A 21,899-nucleotide genomic window follows, 5' to 3' on the forward strand; every position below is an offset into this window, starting at 1 on the left:
TTTGATTGTCATCCCCAGTAAAGCCAGAGAGGGCCTCCCCTAAAATCAGAGAGGAGTGGCTGTCATGTGGTTTGATAAATGTCTTTGGCCTGAGTCCAGACTTGGAAGAGAAAACGACCAAAAAGTCCCAAAGCTGGTATCCAGTCTCTGATCTAAGAATATGTCATCTGTCCTTGTTTGGATGTTGTTGTTTCTGGTTTTAAGCATTATTTTTCGGGGCCTCATCCCCCCTCACATCCAAAGAGTTGCATAGCTTTTGTTTATTTTTCAAATCATGTGTCGGTTTCAGCAGTGAATTGTGGGTACACACGCACACACACAGTCAGACATATGCTTTCCAGTTTTTAGTGTTGCTTTTTTGTGACATCTGTATTGTTGCTGTTACTGTTACTTATTCTGTCGAACAAAACTTACTGTTCCCTCTTCCTCTCCCAGTGTTTTGAGGTGGCAAAATCTCATCCGTGTTTAACTAATGTTGCAAACATTTAAATAAGTTTTGAACTTATTTAATGATTTTTAAATACAGAGTCTACAGAATCTAATTCTGTAACACAGAATTAAAGTCTTCAGTTTTTATGATCAGCTGCTTTGATGTATTTTTTGTTGTGGCCCCTGTTGAAGCATTTCACTTGTTTAAATTACATTTAAGCTGTATTTTTCCTCCGAGGCAAAATAGCTACGACTCCTCAGTTATGTATTTACTTAAGTCCAGTTTTGATCATCCTGAAGAATATTAAATGAACTCTGTCTCTCTTCCTTCTGCCTCAGCTGACAGAGACCCATTCAGAGAGCAGCTACTACAGTCCACAGAAGGTCAAGTCCAGAGAGGTCCTGTGCCTGGAGCAACAGGGAATCACTATTGAGGTAAGACCCGACATCTTAATTCTTACCCTGTCTCCTGAAGTAGGTGTATATCATAATAAGGCTGAACAAGATTTATGGATTAGTCTTTTACTGCTTTGTTTATATTGCAGTATTTTAGTGAATCAATAGATTGATTCACTAAAATAAACAATGGCAGCTTTTTGGATTTTGACTAACTAACCAAACAGCCTCACGTCCAGTCCAGATGTCTGAAATTCTTACCTAGTCCTGTCACATTAGAAATGAGCAGGAGGCCAATGTAAATATTTAACCTGATAGCGATGTTAGGTCATTTTGTCCCTCGCTAAGGTTGTACACAGTGTTAATGATGATGAATCTTATTTTTGTAAAAACAGCATAAGGTCCCAACCAACCAATTTTACTAATGATATAATGTTACTAATGATATAATGTATGCCCTCTACCAATGTTACCCATCTGGAAAGCAGTCCTGTTGTATCATGACTAGAAAAGACCAACATGATCCCTGTCCTTCCTTCTGATCCTTCATTATTCTTCTTCTTCTTCTTCTTATTATTATTATTATTATTTCCTTATTCATTTTCGGACAGGGGTTCCTCTTAATTCCCTGCCGACGTACATTTGCAAAGCCCCTCCAGGTCACTAATCTGTTGCCTGTTGTGAACACAGTGGAATCTGTGTTTGAGTCGAGCCCAAGTCTGATCATTTCCGCATTTCCCCCTCGGTGTAGAAAATATTTTTAAACCTTTTTCTCTGATTACCTGGTTGGAGTAGGAAAGGGGTTTTCTGCTCCTAAGCTTTCTACCAGATGTGAGAATTCTGAGAGATTTCCAATTCCAATTTCTGTAATTTATGCTTTTGCTGGAAGAGAGAGAAAGCAGTCTGAACTGGGACCAAAAGTGAGAGCACTGAAAGGCAAAGGGATGGCTAGTAAAACAGGGAAAACTAAGCCTTGTAATTATTTTGTGGTGGAACGTAAAGGTTTATTGGATTGCTCTCTGTTTAGCTGTCTGCTGGGTAAAGCAAAGGCACGGAGGGTGAGGGACAACCACACCTTTCTGGTTACAGGGTTCTGCTGGACTGTTACCACACACACACACACACACACACACATGCACAGGCCACTCCGTAGGGAAGCTGCCTGACCCCTGCTCTTTTTTATCACAATGAAATGAGCCCACAAACCAGCGTCATGGTGGAGAACCTTGTTTGCAATAAGGCCACAGTAAATTGAGTCTTTAACTGTCATTAATTTCACAGTTTATGTTTTATTGGGATGTAAAAAGGCGGTTCAGTCAAATGAATTTATTTGAAGTATTGCACTGTTATTAATAAGGTCCTGGGTGTTCTCTCTGGAGAGGAAAGGATTCTGAAGCTGGCATTTTCACCTTCTGTTCAGTTTTAAATTAACTCACACTGTCACATCCTCCAGCCTCCCCTCAGATTTCCTTACCATCCAGCCAAGTCCGCTAATATTTATTTTATTTAACTGATCGGTTTCTTGTTTAAAAAAAAATGAACTGGTTAAAATTTCTGCCTCTGGTCTTTATTCCAGGTGCTGATGATGGGGGAGCCCTTCTTCAATTGTCAGATTGGCTTTGTGGGCTGCCGGGCCCTGTGCCTGAAAAGCATCATGGGAGTACGGGATTTTGAGGAAAATATGAACCGAAGTGAAGAGGTAAAAACAGCCTGAAAAATGAAAAAGAGGGGGAAAACTTGAGTGAAAAAGATGAAAAGAGGGCTTCCCGAAGGAGGCAGAGGTGTGGTTTGATTTGTTTATGGAAGAGTGTGATCCAGCCACCTTTTGTCATCACTGTGTCAACAGCATCTTGACCAACTGCTCATATTCAGTACAAAGGTTTTGGGTGGCTTAATTTAAAGCACTGTATTTCACTGTGTTAACTGTGTGTTTTTAATTAATACTTTTAAAGGCTATGTTTTCAAACTGTGCAAATTATTTAAATACTTTTGGATTAGATTGTTTTATGTAGTATGGGCTGAACTGTGTTTCTTGAATAACTCTCCTCATTTTCCTCTTTTCTTCTCCCTGTGTCTCTTTAGGATGCGGTGTTCTTCAGTTGTGGGGACAGCCTAAGCAGTAAAGGAATGACTTATCTTACCAACTCTCTCTTTGACTACCGCAGTCCAGAAAACAACGGAGTCAGGGCTGAGTTCATCCTAGATGCCGCTAATCACAAGGTCACAAAATAAGATTTCTAGAAGTCCCCATCCCTAACACTACTGTACCAAAAAATATTTTTCCGAAGCGTTTTTTTTTTTTTTAATTTTATTTTGGAACAAAACTGTTTCTGGCAGTTGCAGATGCTGCCTTTGCTCAAACAGAAGGCCAAAATGCAGTATGTGTAAATACAGTAAGACCATGCATGTCAGATTCAGGTCTCCTGAGAGCATCTACCTCAGAGAAGCTACACCACTGAAAAACAGTTCCCTGTAGTGAGTCTAACTAACATTACAGGTAATTTGTGAAATATACAGCGTTTCCAAGCCACAAAACTTTCAGAAGACATCCACAGAGGTGATAGTTTGGCAGAGACTGAACCATATGGCAAAAATTTAAGTCAGTTTCAAACTAGACCAACAATCAGCTCAGCACACTCTTCACAGCAGGGCAACTAGCCAAACACAGTAACACACTTATTTGACCAACAGCAGTACTGCTGACAAAAAATCCTATCGATTAGAAGTGTTAATATTACAGTTTACTTGAACAGAACCTACCACTGACACAGTCCTCACTAAACTAACGAGCGATTTGTAGTGCCCAGGTCGTCAGCTGTTGAGAAAACTAATATTCACAAGAGACATGGAAAGAAATGTTAAGACTTCCTTTTCTTTATTTTCAGATATATAAAGAGTTCAGTGAAGTTGTTTTCCTAATACACATCAGTGTGGATATGGCATGCTAGTGGAAGTGGCATGCTAAAGCAAGCACACTGATTACTTTGCTAATAGTAGTTTATCTGAGTCAGTAAACAACATTCTTATTGTTTCACCAGTATTTTTTTTTTAGATTTTATCTGGAAAAAAACCCCCAATATCTAGCAATTAGATATTTAGCTATATCTAATTGCACTAAATTAATATAACATTTTGTCCTCTTTAAGTCTCAGTCATTTTTGTTGTAAATGCATCATTCTAATTTAAATCCATACCACTTTTAATATTTCTGTCAGTCACCCAGCGGCTGGCTGCAGTAAAGCATTGTCGCTGCTATCTAAGTAGTAGTGCTAAAGCCATTGTTCCTGATAACTTGCAGCTCACTTCATCAGCCATCACAGCTCTAGTGTTGACTCTGCTAAGAAATGTTCATGACCCTCAGTGAAGCAATTGTTTGGACATCCATCCATCCATCTATTCATACTTGATAGTACAAGAGTCAAAGGTTTAGTGGTACTCCATTAGCGGTTTTGAAACCAGCTAATGGCTTTGATCCAAAAGCATGCCAGAGCCATTAGATATCCCCTAATAAATATTACTCATTAACCTGCCCCTCTGATAAGGCTCCATTGAAATCTCTGTTTAGAGAACTAGTTAGCAAGTCTGGGGTGGAGGTGTTGACTGTGTGTGTGTGTGTGTGTGTGTGTGTGTGTGTGTGTGTGTGTGTGTGTGTGTGTGTGTGTGTGTGAGGGGCCCCATTCAATCTCTTTCTTTACCTCTGCTTTTTCGTGCAGGAGAGAAATACTTTCAGTTATTTTTAAGGATAGTGTCAATAGCTCTTGACCTGCAGATAAATAAATGATGATGGTGAGTTATGATATAGCAATATACTGATATCCATTTAAATCAAGAATATGATGAAAGTCCACAGTTTTACCTATATCAAGGTTTTATTTATCAGTAATGACCATAGTCCACAGAATGCAGGGTCAGGTTAAATGTAACCTCTAGATAATAATAATAACAATAATGCCAATGATAACAACAACAATAATGCTAATGATGGTAATGCTAATGATAATAATAAAAGTGATCTTTATTTATAGAGCGCTGTTCTATACCCACTTTTCAGTTTGCTTCACACAAGGCAATAACTTCAAAACAAGCCCATAGCCTTATTATTATTATTAGTTATAAGTATATGAAACAAATAAAACAAGTCGCCAGCAAAAGGACAGTCAGTAAAAATAAATAAAATTAGGAAAAGCTGTCTGATAAAAGTATGTTTTAAGAAGAGATTTAAAAGAGGTCACTGATTCTGCTGACCTGATTTCCTCAGGCAGCTCGTTCCATAGCTTTAGGGCTGTGACTAAATGCTGTGGCTGTTTAATGATCTGTCACCTCTAGTTTTCAGCCGACCCTCAGAAACAGATAAAACAGGCGTGATGTGGTCACTTCTCTTGGATCTTGTTAAAGCCTGGCGACTGAGTTTTGCACAGTCTGGAGCTGGGTAATAGATTTTTGGTTGAGGCAGGTGAAGAGGTTATTGGAATGGTCGAGGCGTGATGAGAAGAGGAAGGCATGTAAAATGGTCTCTGCGTCTTCAAAAGATAATACATCGTATTTTGGAAACATTTTCAAGATGAGAAAAACAAGACTGCACAAGTTTTGTTGTGTGCTTCTCAAAACCTAAGTTACTGTCAAACCAAACGCCAACAGTCTTTGCAACAGGCTTGATGTGTTCCAACAGGGAATCAGCAGATGGTAGGATTTGTTTTGCTATGTGCTGGGAACCAATTACGACTATCTCTGTTTTGCTTGAGTTAAGCTGCAGAAAATTTTGTGACATCCAGCTTTTGACATCACATAGGCAGTCATGCAGTGAGCTCAGCCTTCCAGGATCAGTGGCTCTGTGTATCATCAGCATTACAATGAAAGGAAACACCATGTCTGTCATGTCTGTCATATTGTCATGGATAATATGTCCCAGGGGAAGCAAATACACAGAGAGAATAAAACTGGTCCCAAAACTGACCCCTGAGGGACACCATATTTGACAGGAGCGAAACATGATATGTGGTTATGAAAGGACACAGGACCTCCTGTTTGACAGGTATGAAAAGACCCATTTTAAAGTTGTACCTGATATTCTGACCCAGTGCCTCAGTTCGTCAAACTGAGCGTTGTGACCGACTGTGTCAAAGGCAGCCCTAAGGTCCAGAAGAACAAGTACTGAGCTCATCCCGTCATCAGCAGCCATTAAAAGGTCATTAGTCACCCTGAGAAGGGCGGTCTCAGTGGTATGACGCTTGCGAAAGCCAGACTGAAAATTGCCCGTAGGTCTGAGCGTGAGTTTGTTTGTCTGTATATGTAAGCTCTGTAATAAACTTAATAAACCAGGTGACTTGTCCAGGGTGTACCCTGCCCTTTCCCAGAGGTGTGCTTGAATAGGCTGCAGCACCCTTGCAACCCTGAAGAAGGTTTGGCAGGCCAAATAGAAATAGAAACTTTTCTAACTCTATTTTTTAATTTAGAACAGTTACAAAGTGCTGAACTTGTATATACTGAAAACAGGTACATCCTACATTATATTTACAGTTTTGAAAGCTGCACCTTGCTATCTCAGTAAATTTTTCCAAAACATTTCGCAATTTTCAGCCTCAATCCCAGTCAGACAGTTTTGATTTCTTATGCAAAAGTCCTATCTTTTAGTAGATAAGATGCATATTTCCAGTGGCATACATCCAGGTAACAACCGAATAAGGAAACTTTCACTTCCTTTTAGCAATAGTTTATTACTCAATAAAGAACAGACTCCGTATCTGTACTGAGGTATTGAAAAGGTGATTAGTTATACTCACTTATATTATACTACTTATATTTTCATTCCAGGTCTATAGTTCTGAATATTAGTGATATTATTGGCCAGTAAAAAATAACTTAGTAGATTGATGCCTCAGTAACTTGTTTTTTTATTGCTGATTTGTCCCCTTTTTGCCATATCCACCATGACCCCAGGCACTACCACTCTTGAAGGCTATCAGCTTGTTTGCTCCCTTACTGCTGAATGTTTACCTAACTCTACTTTTGTTTGACAGGAGACCTACACGGAGATAGCGGGCATGCAGCGCTTTGGTGCTTTCTATATGGATTATCTCTACACAATGGAGAACAGCAGTGGCAAAGGTATTGTCTAATTAATTCCTCCTCACAGAGCTTGTTTGCTCACCTTGCCACCTCTTTTCTCTTTTTCTTTATATCTGTCATGTTCTCCCGTCCTCTGCCTTGTTCTCTCTTCTTTTTTGTCTTATTCTTGCTCTTGGTTTCTATTTCTTTCTTCTCTCCTCTCCTCTCTGTCAAACAAGCCCCCTGGAGACTTGAAGAAAGAGCTTGTCTTGTTTGAGTCACAGCCACCTGGTCCTTGACCCTTCCTGTCCTCGCTCTCACCCCAAACTTACCTGGAGGGTAACTGTCAGAAGTGTTTAGTCTGCACTGACACGTATTTGAGTTTCTTTCTCACTGCTGCTTGTTGAAACACTGTTTCCCCCCTGTCTCTTTTACCTGTAAGCTCTTGAGAAAGTGAATAGACTCCTCTTGCCTAATTAGGTGTCACTCTTCCCGGTAGAAGCCCTTAGACAGGCAGGATTTCTCATTCCTCAGCCGCGGCACTCAAGAATGTTTATTCAAGTCTGGAAGATCTGAAGTTCCCATTAAGAGATAAAACGTTCTCCCTTCAGTTTGAAATGTTAGATTTGGCCCATAAATGTCTCTGTGCTATAGTGTGTGATGGCTGAGCATTTTATTTCAATGCTGCTGCAGAGCTGTTCTCTGTGTAAGTATGACAATGACACCTGACGTGCTCTGCACTTAATGGAAAAAAAAATTGATTAAATCTAGATAAAGTGAAACCCCTTACTCTGTCTAATGGCACAAGTATAACAGTATACCCTAATGGCCTATAAATGTTCTGCAGATACGGTGTCAGATGGTCACGATCATGGAAACAACCAGTTACAGTGATGATTAACTCTGACAGAAATTTGATGTGAATGATTCAGCACAGGTGCCTTTTTTAAAAGAGCACAAAGAAACAAAGATATGCTTGAATTAATTGAATGACATGAACAGATAATTTGATTTATTAGCAGTCTAATGTCACCTGTGTTGTTTCACTTGCCTCCCTGTTTTTCTCTTTCATGTTACTTCTCTCTGCCTGTCCCTCTCTCTGACTGGGCTATTGTTTCCTCCTGCTTTCAAGCCACAGATAGTAATCTAAATTAAAAACAACATTGATACTGTCATCCTGAGATGTCAGAGTCATTTCTGACAGGAGGATAAGTGTCAGTCTCTTCTCCTGCGGGATGGTTGTGGTTACCCTTGACAGTTGGAATGCTTGTCTTCTGTCAGTGTTTCTCTTCTTCTCAGACGTGGACCAGATCCAGTGTCAACCAAACAAATTATTTGTCATCTCCACGGAACTAACACAAACTCTGAGTCAAGTGAAAAACTAACCGACCCAGGTTGCTCTCACCATCGACCTCATGTTGGAGTAACGCTGCAGATCACCTTTTTTTTTTTAAATGTAGGGAAATGAGTTGTCTAAATCCTGGCTAATTTCAGCCTCCTCATCATTGCACTGATCACTCTAACTGCAGCCATGTGGTTGATATTAGGCCTAATCCATTACAGCCAAATCTGACTGCAGAAGGGAAGGGAAGGGGAAGTGGCATTGCCCCGTTGCCCTTTATAAACCTCCAAAATTGAGGGGGAGTTTCACCCCCATCCTCCAGCCCTTTCAGCTGAAAACGTTAAATTCGTAGTGTTGGCTCTCTGAGCTATAAGAATGTTTAGTGCAGTGGTGGAATGTAATGGGAATAAAGCAAGTTGTGACCCTTTGTCCTCTTCCTCCCTCACTGCCATTCATCCACCCCCTTCTTTTATTTTTAATTTCTCCTTTTTATTGCCGGGGAGCTGAGTCTTTTAAGTGGACCTCTGGAACAGGGGCCTGCGATGAATGAAGGGACAGCTGTGTGAGAGAAGTGGACATTTGGAATATTCATCATTCCTGTGGTTCACGGCAATGTGATCTGCTCCCTGCTGCTGCGTTACACCACTGCAATCTTTGTTGGATTTTTGCCTAACAGATGAGGGGATTCTATACTTAATTAAAAAATGGAGAATGGGAAAAATGTTGCTGCAGTAACTATTTATGTAAAAACAAACTCCAAACAAAAATCTAGAGAGAGGTGTTAAGTTTGCTGACTGACACAAGAATCTTCAAGTCATTTTAATGTGTTTGTGTTCATAGGCTCCCAGGACTTCTCTGTTGTGAGTATGGAGGAAGTAGTGCCTACTGTTCAAGAAACGTCTATCAAGAGGTTGGTGGTGGGACCTCTGGATGTCAAACTGCACAGCAGCGCCGTCCACCGGATACTCAAGATGGTCACCTGTGCCATGGACCACGAGTATGAACCCTACTCCAAACCACAGCGAGGTCAGACATCGTATTCTAACATGTGCTTTATCTGTTTTACTGTTTACTTCTTTAACAGCTAATAGTCAGGGTGCAGCTAGCAGTCCACTGCACTCCCTACTCTCAGCTTACTTCACACTCTTCTCAAAACTGTCCCTTATCTTCTCTTGTCTTCTACTCTATTCCCGTTTTCTCCTCTGTTGTATTCTCCTATATTCTATTCTGCCTGTGATCAGAAACTGCAGCAGTCTGCACTTTACAGTATTCTCATCACATTGTTATTTCCTTGCACAACCCATCTTTCAACACACAGCTGTACATGAAAGTAGTGACCTTTTGGACCACATGAGGGAGGTTAAGCCAAACACCTTTGTTAGCGATCGTCCCTGTACAGCTATTGGTGAGCTCATCCCTGGGATGTTGTGAAAGAACATGGAATGTGAGTCTGTGTGTAATATCTGTAGCAATAACTCTCATTTTTGCGAAATGATAACATCCGTAGGTTTCGGCTATTTCAGCATCTGCGATAGATAATAGATGATGGGATAATTATGATAGAGCTTTTGACTAAAACTGGGTAGGTCAGTGTGTTCCTTCGTGTTTCTATATATGTCTCTGTTCTCTTGCATTTTCAGGAAAAGGGTCGGTATAGTTAGACCCTCAGGGGAGTGACTGAGAAATCGAGAGTACGTAAAAAAGGAAACCAAGGTAGCTGTTGCAGATGAAGTGATAGAATAACACATGCCTCATGTATTTTCCTAAAACAAGCTTTCCTCTGCTTTTATTTAATTCCATTTAATTGTAATATTATTTAGTTTAGAAAAGCCACGTATTTAAGCACTTTCACTGCCAAAAATATGTTCTTGATTTGAGAAAGTTATGTTTACTAGACGTTTTGGTGGCTTCTCAAGCAAAGTTTGCATCAATATCAACTGAGTTTGACTCTATAGTGTAAAGGACTGATGATCTTAGATCTGACTGTCTTTGGGACGTTCCTGAGTTTGTCTAGTCTGCAAATGATTTTGGTGGCAGCTGCTCTGTACTCCAGTCTTGGCTTCATGAAGACAGTGTTTGTGTGCTCGCCAGGAGAGAAGCAGAGGTCAGGAGGTCAAAGACATGACTGTCTTTCTACTCATCCTGTCCTCATCTTCTCTTCTCCTCCTCATACACTTCTTGCCAAGAGCTCAGGAATATTCACTTTCCTCCCCAAAACTAGCTGCAAATGGAAGCCAAATTGGCTGGACTTTATAAGATGGTTTTTTTTCCTGCTCTATTTAGAACAGGAGGTTCAAACTTGCGAATTACTTACATTGTGTTCATTTGTGTGAAGGTTTTTTTTTTTTTTTTAGACACACTTACATAAGAACAATAGAAAGTAATAACAAGGCATTTAGAGTTGGATCTGATTAGTGGAACAGGAAAATGTTAGGCGTGTTTAGACAGTAACATTGTGTGTATGTTTTCGAGCACACTTTATTATATTTTCACTTCATCAGTGCGCTTTAATTAGAGGGTGTTTTAATGTGAGTAATCATGCCCCTGTGTACCATGTGAGCTGCATGTTTGCTGTAATTTGAATGTTGAATGTGGATATTGACTCGAGCCCTGGCATATGATTAGATTGGACGTGGCAATGCCAGATGAACCTAATGCTGGCTGTGGCGGTGGGCCAAATAGCAAAACAGCTTTGGGATCAGGTTCCCAGCCCACCTTAGAGCTGGGAATGCAGCCCAACAGAACCTTTGCTGAACTGAAACAAGCCTTGCCCTGGGACCTGAGCCATGGCCGCTCTGTAACAAAGGGCTCAGGTTTTGGTCCACCTCAGGCCCCTGGCATGGTTTCGTGGTTCAGTGCTGCGGTCACTCCTTGCTTTGGTAAGTGCTGACCTTGCGAGCCTCTATTCCTCTCTGACTTGGTTTGCTTCATTTTCTGCCTTTCCGGATGTTTCTGGTTATTGATTGAATGAGTGGTTTTATGAGATAGTTCAAAAACAAAGCTACTGGGAAACAGCCACCGTAATGAATATCTCTCGGAGATGCCAGTACTTTTATAGTGCTTGTTTATTTTATTTGTGTATGAGGTGGTGGTTTTTGTTGGAAAAGACCTTTTTATTGTTTTATTGCTGCAGGCATAGAGGAGAGCCGCCCACTCTAAGAAACTGTTGTGCTTTACAGCTAACCTCTTTCTCTGTAAAACAATCTTTAGTTTTTAAATCCAAAGGCCTTGTGCCTTTCCCACTCCCTCACTTTATTTCAAATAATACACCACAGGTCACAAACTTGTGGTTACATTCACTTGTTTAAAACAAAAAAAAAACACTTGTTTTTGTTGTATTACGATGAATCTTATACTTTACCCTCTGCCTTTCGTGCGCCTTTGCAGTATGCTAAGATGTTTATTCCAAAGCCAACGTTTTTCTTTTTGTTCTGTCATTATCATTGCAGAAATCATTGAGGAGAGCCATGGTCCAGCTACTTCAGAGGAGATATCAAGTTTGGAGGAGTTCATCCCAACCAGACTCACTTGTCTCACTCTGCTCCAAGTTTCAGTCACTGTCTCCATGGCAGAGTTCAACCTTCTTCAAGCATTAATGCCTGTTATCATGGGACAGAAGGTAGTGCACACAGACGTACTCTGTTCTAAACGCCTTCCTTCTCTTCTTGTCCTTATCTTTTTTTGAGAAGCTCTTTTTGAAGGGTTATTAATGTGTCATGGGTGATTGCATTGCATGAGATTAAGGTGTGAACTCCTGACATGGAAGCTTCTACAACACTTATCTGAAAAGGAAGCAAATCACTAGGTAGCTTGTATTTGACAAACATTGATTGCCAAGATGGTTGTGGAGGAGAACAAAATATATTAGGTGATTACAGCTTCTTGAAACAGGTAAATATTTTTCTAAAAAGGTTTAAATCTGAATGTCTTAAATATCTCATAAAGGATAACCACATTGTTCTTAATTCTAGTGAGGGGGAAAAAATTCAGATGTCATTGTATTTTACAGCTATTTAGTTCATTTCACTTTAATTTATATTATATCTATTTCCTGACTATATCCGACTATATATCACACAGATTCATGTCACAAGTTGTGATTTAATAAAAAGTTTTAACATGTCAGAGAGAGTGTTGGCTTAGGGATTTATGAGGTTGACTGATGTGGACATTTTGGCTTTAGACTACACCAAGAGCAATATGTGTGGTATGTGGTCTCATTTTTAATTCATTTTCACCCTTTTCATATCTTGAATCTCCCAGGCTGCACCGGGACCAGTCTACGTTCCAGTGTTTCAGCCAGCTCGTCCTCTACCTTCCGTGCAGTTTGTGGTGGAGAGGGTGAATGTTGAACACTCAGTGCCCATGTATGCTCCAGAGTTGGTCAGCACTGTCAGCAGTCTCAGCCAGCCTTCTGACAACCTGCTGCATCATTGCTACGCACACCTCTACCTCAAGGTGAGCAAGACGATATTCCACTCTGTAGTACTGACTCAGAATAAGAAAACCTCGCTGTTGACATGTAGCAAATGACACGCAGTTGATTCCTGGTCATTCAATACAAATTTTAATCAACTTTTTCGGTGTACTGCTAAGTGAGTAATTTCTAGATTAGAGCTGTATCCCACATACGCACCTGACATTTCCTAAAAGGTCAGTCCAGTCTGCCTATGTTCAGTGTATTAAACTAACCAAATATCAATACCCTTTTGACTTTCCTTTGTCGTTTTAATTGGCACAGGTTTCTTCCTGTTTTGTTTCTTTTATTTTATGTTACATCTCTCTCATCATCACTCATCTTTTCATGAAAATTCTCATCCACTAATTTGTGGATTTGCATGGTCTGGTTTTCGTGCACTATAGCCCAAACTCACTGGGCCAGCCGCATGGCCACAGTCTCCACTCCGCCCTGAAATAACCCTAATGACCCTTTTAATGACCCTGATGACCCCTTTTCACTTGGTCATAAAAATCTCAGCACTGAGCTTCCTGATGAGAACCAGTCCATCTCTGGTCTGCTTCATGGTTTTCACCTAAAAATCTGATGGGATGCTACAGGCTTGTAGTGTGCGGCTGTCTTGCCTGTATAGTTTTTACTTCGGTAGTGTGTGTATTCTTTCATACATCTCTGCACATAGCATGGGCTCATGGCAAAGCATTTAGAAATTATCATTTAAGTTCCTCTGAATGTGTCTTATCTTTTTGTATATATAACTTTTACATTAAGTGTTTACATACACACTGTTTGATGAATCACTTAATAAAATCAGGTCTACAGTAAAGTGCATTTTTCTCTCCCACTTTTCCTCTCAATATAACTTCTTGAAGGCTCAGATGTTCAATTGAGTACATATAGAACTGTGAAGTTAGCTAATCCACCTTGTAGGAAGCCTGGATAACAGATCTAGAGAATGGCCTGATATGGCCTGGGTGTGCTTTCTTTAAGGCAAGCTGTTTGCTGGGTGTCATGGTTGTAGTCCTTATCACAGGGTCACTGCGGGGTTAACAGTCAGCTGGTCAGTGGCCAAGGATCACTCTGACCAATCACCCGATCAGCATCTGTATCTGCCAAGGTACTAATGCTACCTCTGGATTTTGGCAGTGGGATCATGACGGGGTGAAGGCCATTCCGGCCGCAATTCACCCAATTCAGGAAGTGATTTGAAACAGCTATAAACCACGGCTTATCTTAATCTGTGTTTTATTGACACTGGTTGTCAGAGCTAAGGTGTCTGTCTTGTGGGTAGCCGTTAGCCATTGTCTTAACTTTTCCATGGCTGTAGACGAGAACTCATAGTCAGCCTGTTTGCTCAACAGTGAGGCCACAGAAGTAAACAGACCTTTCCTAATTGAAAACTTGGCCTATTTGAATAACTAATCACTTCAGGCTGGTGAAAGGAGGACAGAATTTGAAATCCAGTCTCTTGGAGGAAATGAATCAGTCTACGACTGTATGGCCCCAGTTTTACATTTCAAAGTGTGATTTATTTTTTTTTGTCTGCATCTGTATTTGGCAATCATACAGTTCCACACTTGATATACTGCTGTGGTGTGTAATATCACACCTATAGGCCAATTGTTTTCTCCAGAGTTTTTCTCTTTGCTGAGAAGCCATCTGACTGACTCTGGTGTGACTGCTCTGTGACAGCTGGGCCCGGCCTTCATCATCTACCTTCAAAATAAACTATTATAAAATACATTGAGGTAACAAAACAGTAACGTTTGAATGGCTTGGCTTCTGTAATCTGGACCTGATCAGTGTGATTCATTTAAAATGTGGTGTGACTGCTGTAGAATGCAAGAAAGCATTAGTGTTACTTCATTTCAAGCTGTTCTCACTCTTACTGTAATCAGCAGAGTTAGTCAGCAGAGCTTTTTGTTGCCATCTTTTCTGCACGTTCACATTGTTACTGTATGTATGTACACACATTTAGAGAAAATTTATTCTCAAAGCTTTAGTTTAGCTGAAAGTGCCAGAGTCTGTAACATCACAGATTTGAGATGCTGCAAACTGATAGGGTCCAATCAGTTTAGTGGAAACTGAAATGAGAGAACAACAGTGCTGGTTGGGTTCTCCTGTGTTTTCTTTTCAGGAGCAGTGTGAACTCAGTGTGAGCTGACACATTTTTTTCATGTGAATCTACGGTAGTAAATCGTTTGATAAATTCAACGCTGAATTTCCATGTCACCATTTTTCCCCCCTCTGTCTTCCCTTTCTCTCTTTGTTTCCAGGTGTTTGGGTTCCAGGCAGGTTTGACATGCCAGGACAGTAAAGGGGGTTTCCTGCCCCTCATCCCCATCATCCCTTCCTTCAGCACTGCACTCTATGGAAAGCTGATTCAGTTGCCGGCATACTGGTGAGTTTGTAGCACTTGTGCTATGGATGGGATTTTGAGTGGACATGGATTCAGGTAGAGTCCCCTTTGCGAACTTAAGAATTACATTGAACGTATCAGTAACTGTAAGTGAATTTTAAATATAAGAAAAAACAAATACAGTGACATAGAAGGAAAACAGCACTACTGAATAAGTAGCTATTTATCCCCTAAAGAAAATCAACAAAACCCTGAAGAACATGTAAGTATTCTCAGTTCAGTTGACAATAGAATTTGACAGAACATGACATTTGGAGAGTTGCAATCACAACAGGCTACTGACACACAGAAAACATTATCCCGATCCTCCAGAGAGAGAGGATGCCTCCAAAAATTACTTCACTGCAAAGATGGATGGATAGGTGGATTGATAGTGAGAAAGACTGTGTGTGTGTGTGTGCGTGTGTGTAGCCAGCCAAGCATAGATTTTTTTTTTTCAGATTCTGGAAAGTTTAAGGTGTGTTTGGATCTAGGGAGTGTTTGTATGCATGCTTGGCTGTCTGTTTACAAGTGTTTGTTCCTGTGTGTGTACATGTGTGTTGTCAGACCAGTGTATTGTATTTTATGTAGAAGCTTGCAGCTTCTTGTGGCCAGTGCATCAGAGGGTATTTAAAGTGATAGATGAGCCATTTCTTCAGCGGTCGGTGGGGAAAACAGAAAAACAGAGTCATCGGGTAACAACTGCAACAATTTCTCATATGGTTTGAAACACAAAGAGGAAAATAAGACAATGGTGTCTAAGGAGATGAAAAAACATATTGCTATATTCCTGTCCTTGTACCAGACAGAGGATGAGTCATTGTGGATGTCCCTAGAGAGGTGATGAGAGGTTAGGAGTTGAAGACAGGACAAGAAAAGAATTAGGAGGTGGAACTGTTGCACAAATGGAGCAGCTGAAAGTTTAGACAAGCAGAGATGGACAAAAAATGGATCTCGAGCTATGAAAATACAAAGAAACTGGGAGAGAACATGGAGATACAGAGAGGGAGAAGAACTGTACGAACAAACAACCATCTGTGGAGATTTTAGACAGCTAACTGTTTCTGTTGTTGACAGAACAGAGAGAAGGGAACAGGGACAAACGGAGAAGCTGAATGGACAAGAAAGTGGAAGATGAGGACAGAAGACGAGACGATGATGGGGGAGTGTAAAAGGACAGTTTTGTGGGACTGCAGGGAAGAAGGATGAGAGTAAAGCTTGGGAGAGTGGATAAAGGGGAGAATGGATGAAAGAGAAAGAGAAAAGAAGGAAAACTATTGAATGATGAATGGTCTCACGATCGGTTTACAGTATGGGTCTTTGTGTGTCGTGTCTAACATCATGGGGCTTGGCCTCACTGTTATCACTGAAAATGAAAATGTTTAAATGAACTTTGGTTTAAATTGAAACTTGTCCATCCACAGACAACCTGTTTTCATTTTTGCTGTTATGTATGTAAAGGTGTATGTGTATTTATTAAATGGCCTTGCTGAGATCATTTGTTATTTAAGTGGGGCCCTGTAAAGAATGAATGAGTGGCTTATGTCCTGTCCTCAGTCTGTCCTCCGCACACTCAAACAGCCTTGTACAGTGGGTTGATAGAGCAACAAATGAATGACTCTGTCAGTCTGTGACACACAGCAATGTATTGGAAAAATAATTCTCTCCATCATTCACTCCATCACTGTGTTCAGTAATCATCCAGAAATCCCTTAGTGTAAGCACATACACACATCCCTGTGGCCTCTCTCTCACACCTTGTAGTCAAAGTTCCTGTTAGAGCAGGAAACCTGTGTGAGAGCACTAACGTGGGAATGGATGGAGTTCCACCCATTAGCTTAGATTTAAACATGTCTAAAAGCTGCAGATGGTTTTGGCTTTTCCTGCCTTTTTCTCCAGGCAAACATTGTATCTACTGTACAGTGGTTAGCCTGCTGCACAGGGAACCACAAGGCCTTCATTCAGAGAGCTATGCTGGTGTGTCTGTGCTCTCTGCTCCCAATAAAAGACTGCTAGCTGCTTGTTTGATCTACAGTACCCCCCCTCTTTTTTTTTCTGCCCTACCTGCCTCATGTAGTGGGTTCAGATGTCAAAAGGATGTTATTTTTCTTCAGCAATCACTAGATGTTCTGACAATCACTAGATGTTTCTCCAGAGAGCATTCCAGATCAATGCCCTCCCGTGGCTTTTCTTTCAGCCTGGGCCAGTGCTTAGAAATAACACACGCAACCTCTCACAGAGTCTCCCTGACACATTGAGAAAGTGCTCTGTTATTCTTTGCTGTGAGCAGGCCTTTGATGGACTACAGTGTGCACATGTCCAGTAACAGTATGCATGAGGAGGCCTTATCTTGGTGTGGTTTGAACAGATGTTAGACTTCATGATGACAATGTGATCGTGCTTCAGAACGTGGTGAACATGTAATACCCAAGATAATTCTGCTGCTCATAACAGGATCGTTTCCGCTCCAGCTCATTTTCCTGATAGTTTAAATTTAGCTCGATGTTTCCGACAGGTTAGAACCACTGCTCGCATTTTCAAACAGTCGCCTGTTTGTTTCACTGTCAGTTCTCTTTCCTGTAGATGATACTGGGACTGTGTGTGTGTTGTGCAGGTTGTCAAGGTGTGAGCCTGTCATTTCAGACTTGAAGTGACTCGTATTTGACCCTCTCTGTCTAAGCGGGAGGTATGGCTGTCTTGCTTCCTGACCCGTGTGTTGCTACAGTCAAAATCTAATTAACACAACCTGACAGTTTACCCTTTTAAGAATGATGATGAGCAGGTTTGACAGCAAAGCAGAGACAATGGATAGGAGAAATATAAGAGAGGAACAGAGGGGACTTAGAGACAACCGGCAATGGTAAAAAGTGAATAGCAATACACTGATTTGTTTCCTGTTACACTGACGTCCTCTGCTGAGGTTAGCTCCACAGTTTTGCTTAGTAGTCTCTGTGTGTGGATGTGAATGACCCTCGAGTGAATTCAGAGTCTGAGATCTTAATTTCAAATGTCTTTCATTCTGAGTCAACACAAGTGTATTGCAGGTTACATTTGATGCACGGCTTGTATGACAGACGTACAGACGCACAGACAGACAGACAGACAGACAGCTCCTCTCCTAGAGCTGAAAGCTGAGCCTGAGAGTGACACACTGGGTCACCGAAGCAGCCAAAAGATGAACTCCACCAGGTGGTAGCATTTAATTTGACTGTACTGGTGTTTGTTTTGGGACTGCTCCTTAGTGCTGATTCGACTCCAGCAACAGCCCTTTCCAAGATGTTCTGTTCTCTGAGCAGACACTGAGCAGAGCTGTGCAGGCTTTTGAAGTTTTAAGGAAATATGAAAGTGGGAAGCATGAGACCTTAGTGAAGGTGTGGGAGAGAGAGAAGTGAAAGAGTGGTTGGAGGAAAAAGAGCTGTCCCCAGCTGCTTTGTCAGTCTGCAGTCGTTTTATTTTGCAGATTCCCAGATCAGCTTTTCCATTACCAGTAGAAAAGGTAGCTTTAGATTTGTCTCACTCTGGACTCTGTGAAGAGGGAATTGTGACTGACAGAGGAGACGGGTAGCTTGAGTAGGGAGGTACAGAAAGTGATGTCATATGCACACATTTTGCATCCCTCTCTTTCTGCTCTCCCCCTCGCTCTCCCTTTCTCATTCTCACATGTACACACACACACATACACACATAAACATTTCTGTCATTGTGCAGCCATCTCATGCTTAAGCGAGCTTTTATGACTGCCAGGTGATCATGGAGGATTTGGAGAGGCACGGCGCGTCTGTGAGGACCCAGCACCTCTCCTGATGAGTTGGCCCACAGTGTATACTGTAGCTCAGGTTTCCTTCAGTCTCACCACAAAGGCTCCCGCTTCTCACAGTGGGCAGCATGGGGCCTTCACTGGGGAAAGTACACTGCCTTGACATCTTCTCCCTGCCAGCCTTGGCTTTTACTGGGCATTTGGTAATGTGTGTGAGAACTTGGATGTTTTCAGTTAGACTGAAATGTCTTTGTTTCCTAGGTTTTTAAGCTATATGAAATTTTAAGAAAGGGTAATTGTTCCAAAGCAATTGCAGACTCTAACCTTGCGGTTCCCCATATTGCATTTTTTTGAAGAAATAAAAAGATCACCCTACAACAGAGCTGTCAAGCCAATATACTGGAAATAGATTTCAAGGTTGGAGTAGTCTAGGGTGACTGGTGCAGCTTTCTCTGCTGGCATTCCCTAAAATACCCTTGTAAGGCCACCTTAGATCAGTTGTAATCGTTTAAGCTCCTGGCCTCAGTGAAAACGATGTGTAAAATGATGTTGTCTCGATGTGACAATGTCAGAATAAACTTTTGAGACTGGAAATGAGTCACTTTGTTGTCCTATAAGAAGTTGATTCTCTGGACTGACACCCCGTGACATTGTGTCTAGGCATCACTGTGGTTAATATTTAACTGCCAGGGAGTGTTTGTCGTTGTTAAACAGTAAGCTTGGGTCCACTTGATCAGTGTCACTGGATTTTCAGGTTGGGGTGTGGAGGTAGATTCTTACAGTGGGCACCAGCCGGGACACTGAGATAAAATGTCTTTAAAAAAAAATCACCAGAAGAACTGCTCTCTAAAAGAGGCCTTTACCAATTCTGAAAATCACACTGTGGCATTGTAGCTACAGTATAATGTGATGACATTTTGTTAACAATGAGCATTTAATGCAACTTGATTTTTCTCTGCGTGCAGTCATAAGACTTTTGCTTCCTTCTATTTTCCAACTTGTGCACAAAACATCTGCAACTCCTTTGGGTCTAAATTAAGGACTAAAGAGGAGAGCTAGAGAAAAAGTCAAGGCATAGACATTCAAAGGGATATATCATCTGGGCACCATGGATATCTGGACCAAATTTTGTACCAGTCCTACCAGTAGATTCTGAGATAATCCTAAAAAATGATTAGTAATGTTTTTTAGATAATAAACAGAGATTAATGAACCACCATGAACTAACCAGTCAGTCATTTGGTTAGCAAAAAGCCAGAATTCTCAGAAATCAACTTTCTTTCCCAGTGAATTAAAGTGCAGCTGAGATTCATCAGGCTGTACTTATCCCTAATGAAAGGCAATGTATGGGGCCACCAACTCCACAGGGACTCTGGAGAGAGCCTCAATTGCTCTGGCTGTTAAACCTGTTATCCCAGATAAAATCAGTGCCTGCAGAAAGGCCGGGAGAGGGAAGGAGGTGGCGTTAGGGAGGGGATGTGAGCAGTGCAACCTGCATTGATCTCCCCAAAACCTATCCTCACTCTCTCACTCAGACACATGAACAGGCTCACACTCACACCATATTATATTCCTTATGCAGGGCCACCTGACAGCCAGGGCCAAGGCTGGGGCTCACCAACAAACCAGCAGCAGTTCAGTGTGGCTCGTTGCTTTGCAGGCCATAATTTAGCCCCACGTCTGCTTTTATGTGGCGTTTTTAGCAGCCCCTGTTCCACACTCAGCTATTTCTGAGGGGATAATTTCCTAAAGCATGTGGCATTACAGGTGCATGTTATATAGCCACGAAAAAGCTGACTTGCCTTGTGAATGTTTCTGAATAGAAAAGAATGTTGGTTTTCCCTTGATATCTAATTATTGGTCTAACTCCATTACATTGTCAATGGTTAGTTCAGTTTTTAGCACCACCTGTAGGATATTTTATGTGAAGTTTAGAAGTCCATTACCATGTCTGGACCAGTAGTCTAGACTCTTGTGATTTATGAATGCTGCTTCAGGCATCTGAGGCATGAAGCTTCTGGTGTGATTGTAATGCCTCATTACTCCCGTTCATAGTTAGTCATAGCAAGCTGCTCCTGGTCTATGTCTCCAAGCACAGCCAAGAACAGGAGGACAAATGCTTTCTGTGTCCTTCAGTAGTGAGCCATAGAGATCTGAGTCAAATTTACCAGATGTACATGAACAGTATTCGTTAGTGAGAACATTGAGTGCGGCTGTTCCGTTTGTCTTTTCGCCGTTTTGCCAGGCTATATCGTCAACAGGTTGAACTGGTATAATGATTTTGGGTGATGAAAACTGATTTGGGAGTGGCCGCTGGATGGAAAAGTCCATTTCTGCACATTTATATGACATATGACAGAGACCATGATGTCTCACACACACACACACACACACACACACACAGCCGCTGCATCGCATGTTGTTCCCCTCAACCAAACTTTGATTTGTGTCGACTTTATGAATGTGAAGTAATCACTTGTATTACTCATCAAGGTCGTGTTTGACAGGTCTGTGTAGCTGTGTAGGGTTAAAGTTTCTGAGAGCTGGTATGGTAAAAGTTAATTGAATGACCTTAAATCAATGTGCGGTTGCTGTGGTCGTGCTCAGCTTTGAGCTGTGGTTCATGGGCCATGAGAGCAGCGCAGCATTCATTTTGTGGAACAAGGCGACGCATGAACTAGACCCTTCGCCTCTCTTGAAGAAACATGGTAATGTTTACAGAGAGAAAAAGTTTTCACATGATTAAGCTGAATGGATGTAGACACACACGGCGGCAAGTAGGATTTATGTATTAACAGGTGTATATTAAAAGCCTGGAATGACATATGATGTAATATTGTTCCACTGTTCACAGGAGTGCAAAGGACTGTGAGCTGCAAGGTAAAGCATCATATTTTTTTTTTTTTGTGGCACCGGATTTTGGCCAACTTTGTGGTAAAGATTTTTTTTTTCTCCTCCACATCTGGTGTCAGACAGTTTTATTTGGTTTTATGGCTGACAGAGATCAATGGATGTATTGAGGAACCTCATATTTAGGAAATGGCATCAGCGAACGCTAAACTCCTGCTCTCAGTGA

At 41.3% G+C, this 21,899-nt stretch overlaps 1 protein-coding gene across 6 annotated transcripts in view; it reads left to right on the top strand.

The window, feature by feature from the left end:
- LOC121185668 (vacuolar protein sorting-associated protein 13B-like) overlaps nt 1–21,899 on the top strand; it is a 362,080-nt gene that overhangs the window by 39,345 nt on the left and 300,836 nt on the right. For 5 of the 6 annotated variants that reach the window (XR_005894381.1, XM_041043972.1, XM_041043973.1 and 2 more), the window contains exons 9-16: nt 769–864; nt 2,402–2,524; nt 2,908–3,045; nt 6,843–6,930; nt 9,053–9,238; nt 11,662–11,831; nt 12,476–12,670; nt 14,945–15,069. Coding sequence is in view for 5 of the 6 variants with exons in the window: in XM_041043972.1 (XP_040899906.1) it covers nt 769–864; nt 2,402–2,524; nt 2,908–3,045; nt 6,843–6,930; nt 9,053–9,238; nt 11,662–11,831; nt 12,476–12,670; nt 14,945–15,069 (1,121 nt within the window). In the remaining variant the exon portion in view is untranslated. Of the gene's footprint in view, nt 1–768; nt 865–2,401; nt 2,525–2,907; nt 3,046–6,842; nt 6,931–9,052; nt 9,239–11,661; nt 11,832–12,475; nt 12,671–14,944; nt 15,070–16,143; nt 16,654–21,899 lie in introns of those variants that run through there. The other variant, XM_041043975.1, reaches the window with a different exon arrangement.

This window comes from Toxotes jaculatrix, chromosome 8 (genome assembly GCF_017976425.1).
Source record: "Toxotes jaculatrix isolate fToxJac2 chromosome 8, fToxJac2.pri, whole genome shotgun sequence".
In the NCBI taxonomy this organism is placed as follows: Eukaryota; Metazoa; Chordata; class Actinopteri; family Toxotidae; genus Toxotes; species Toxotes jaculatrix.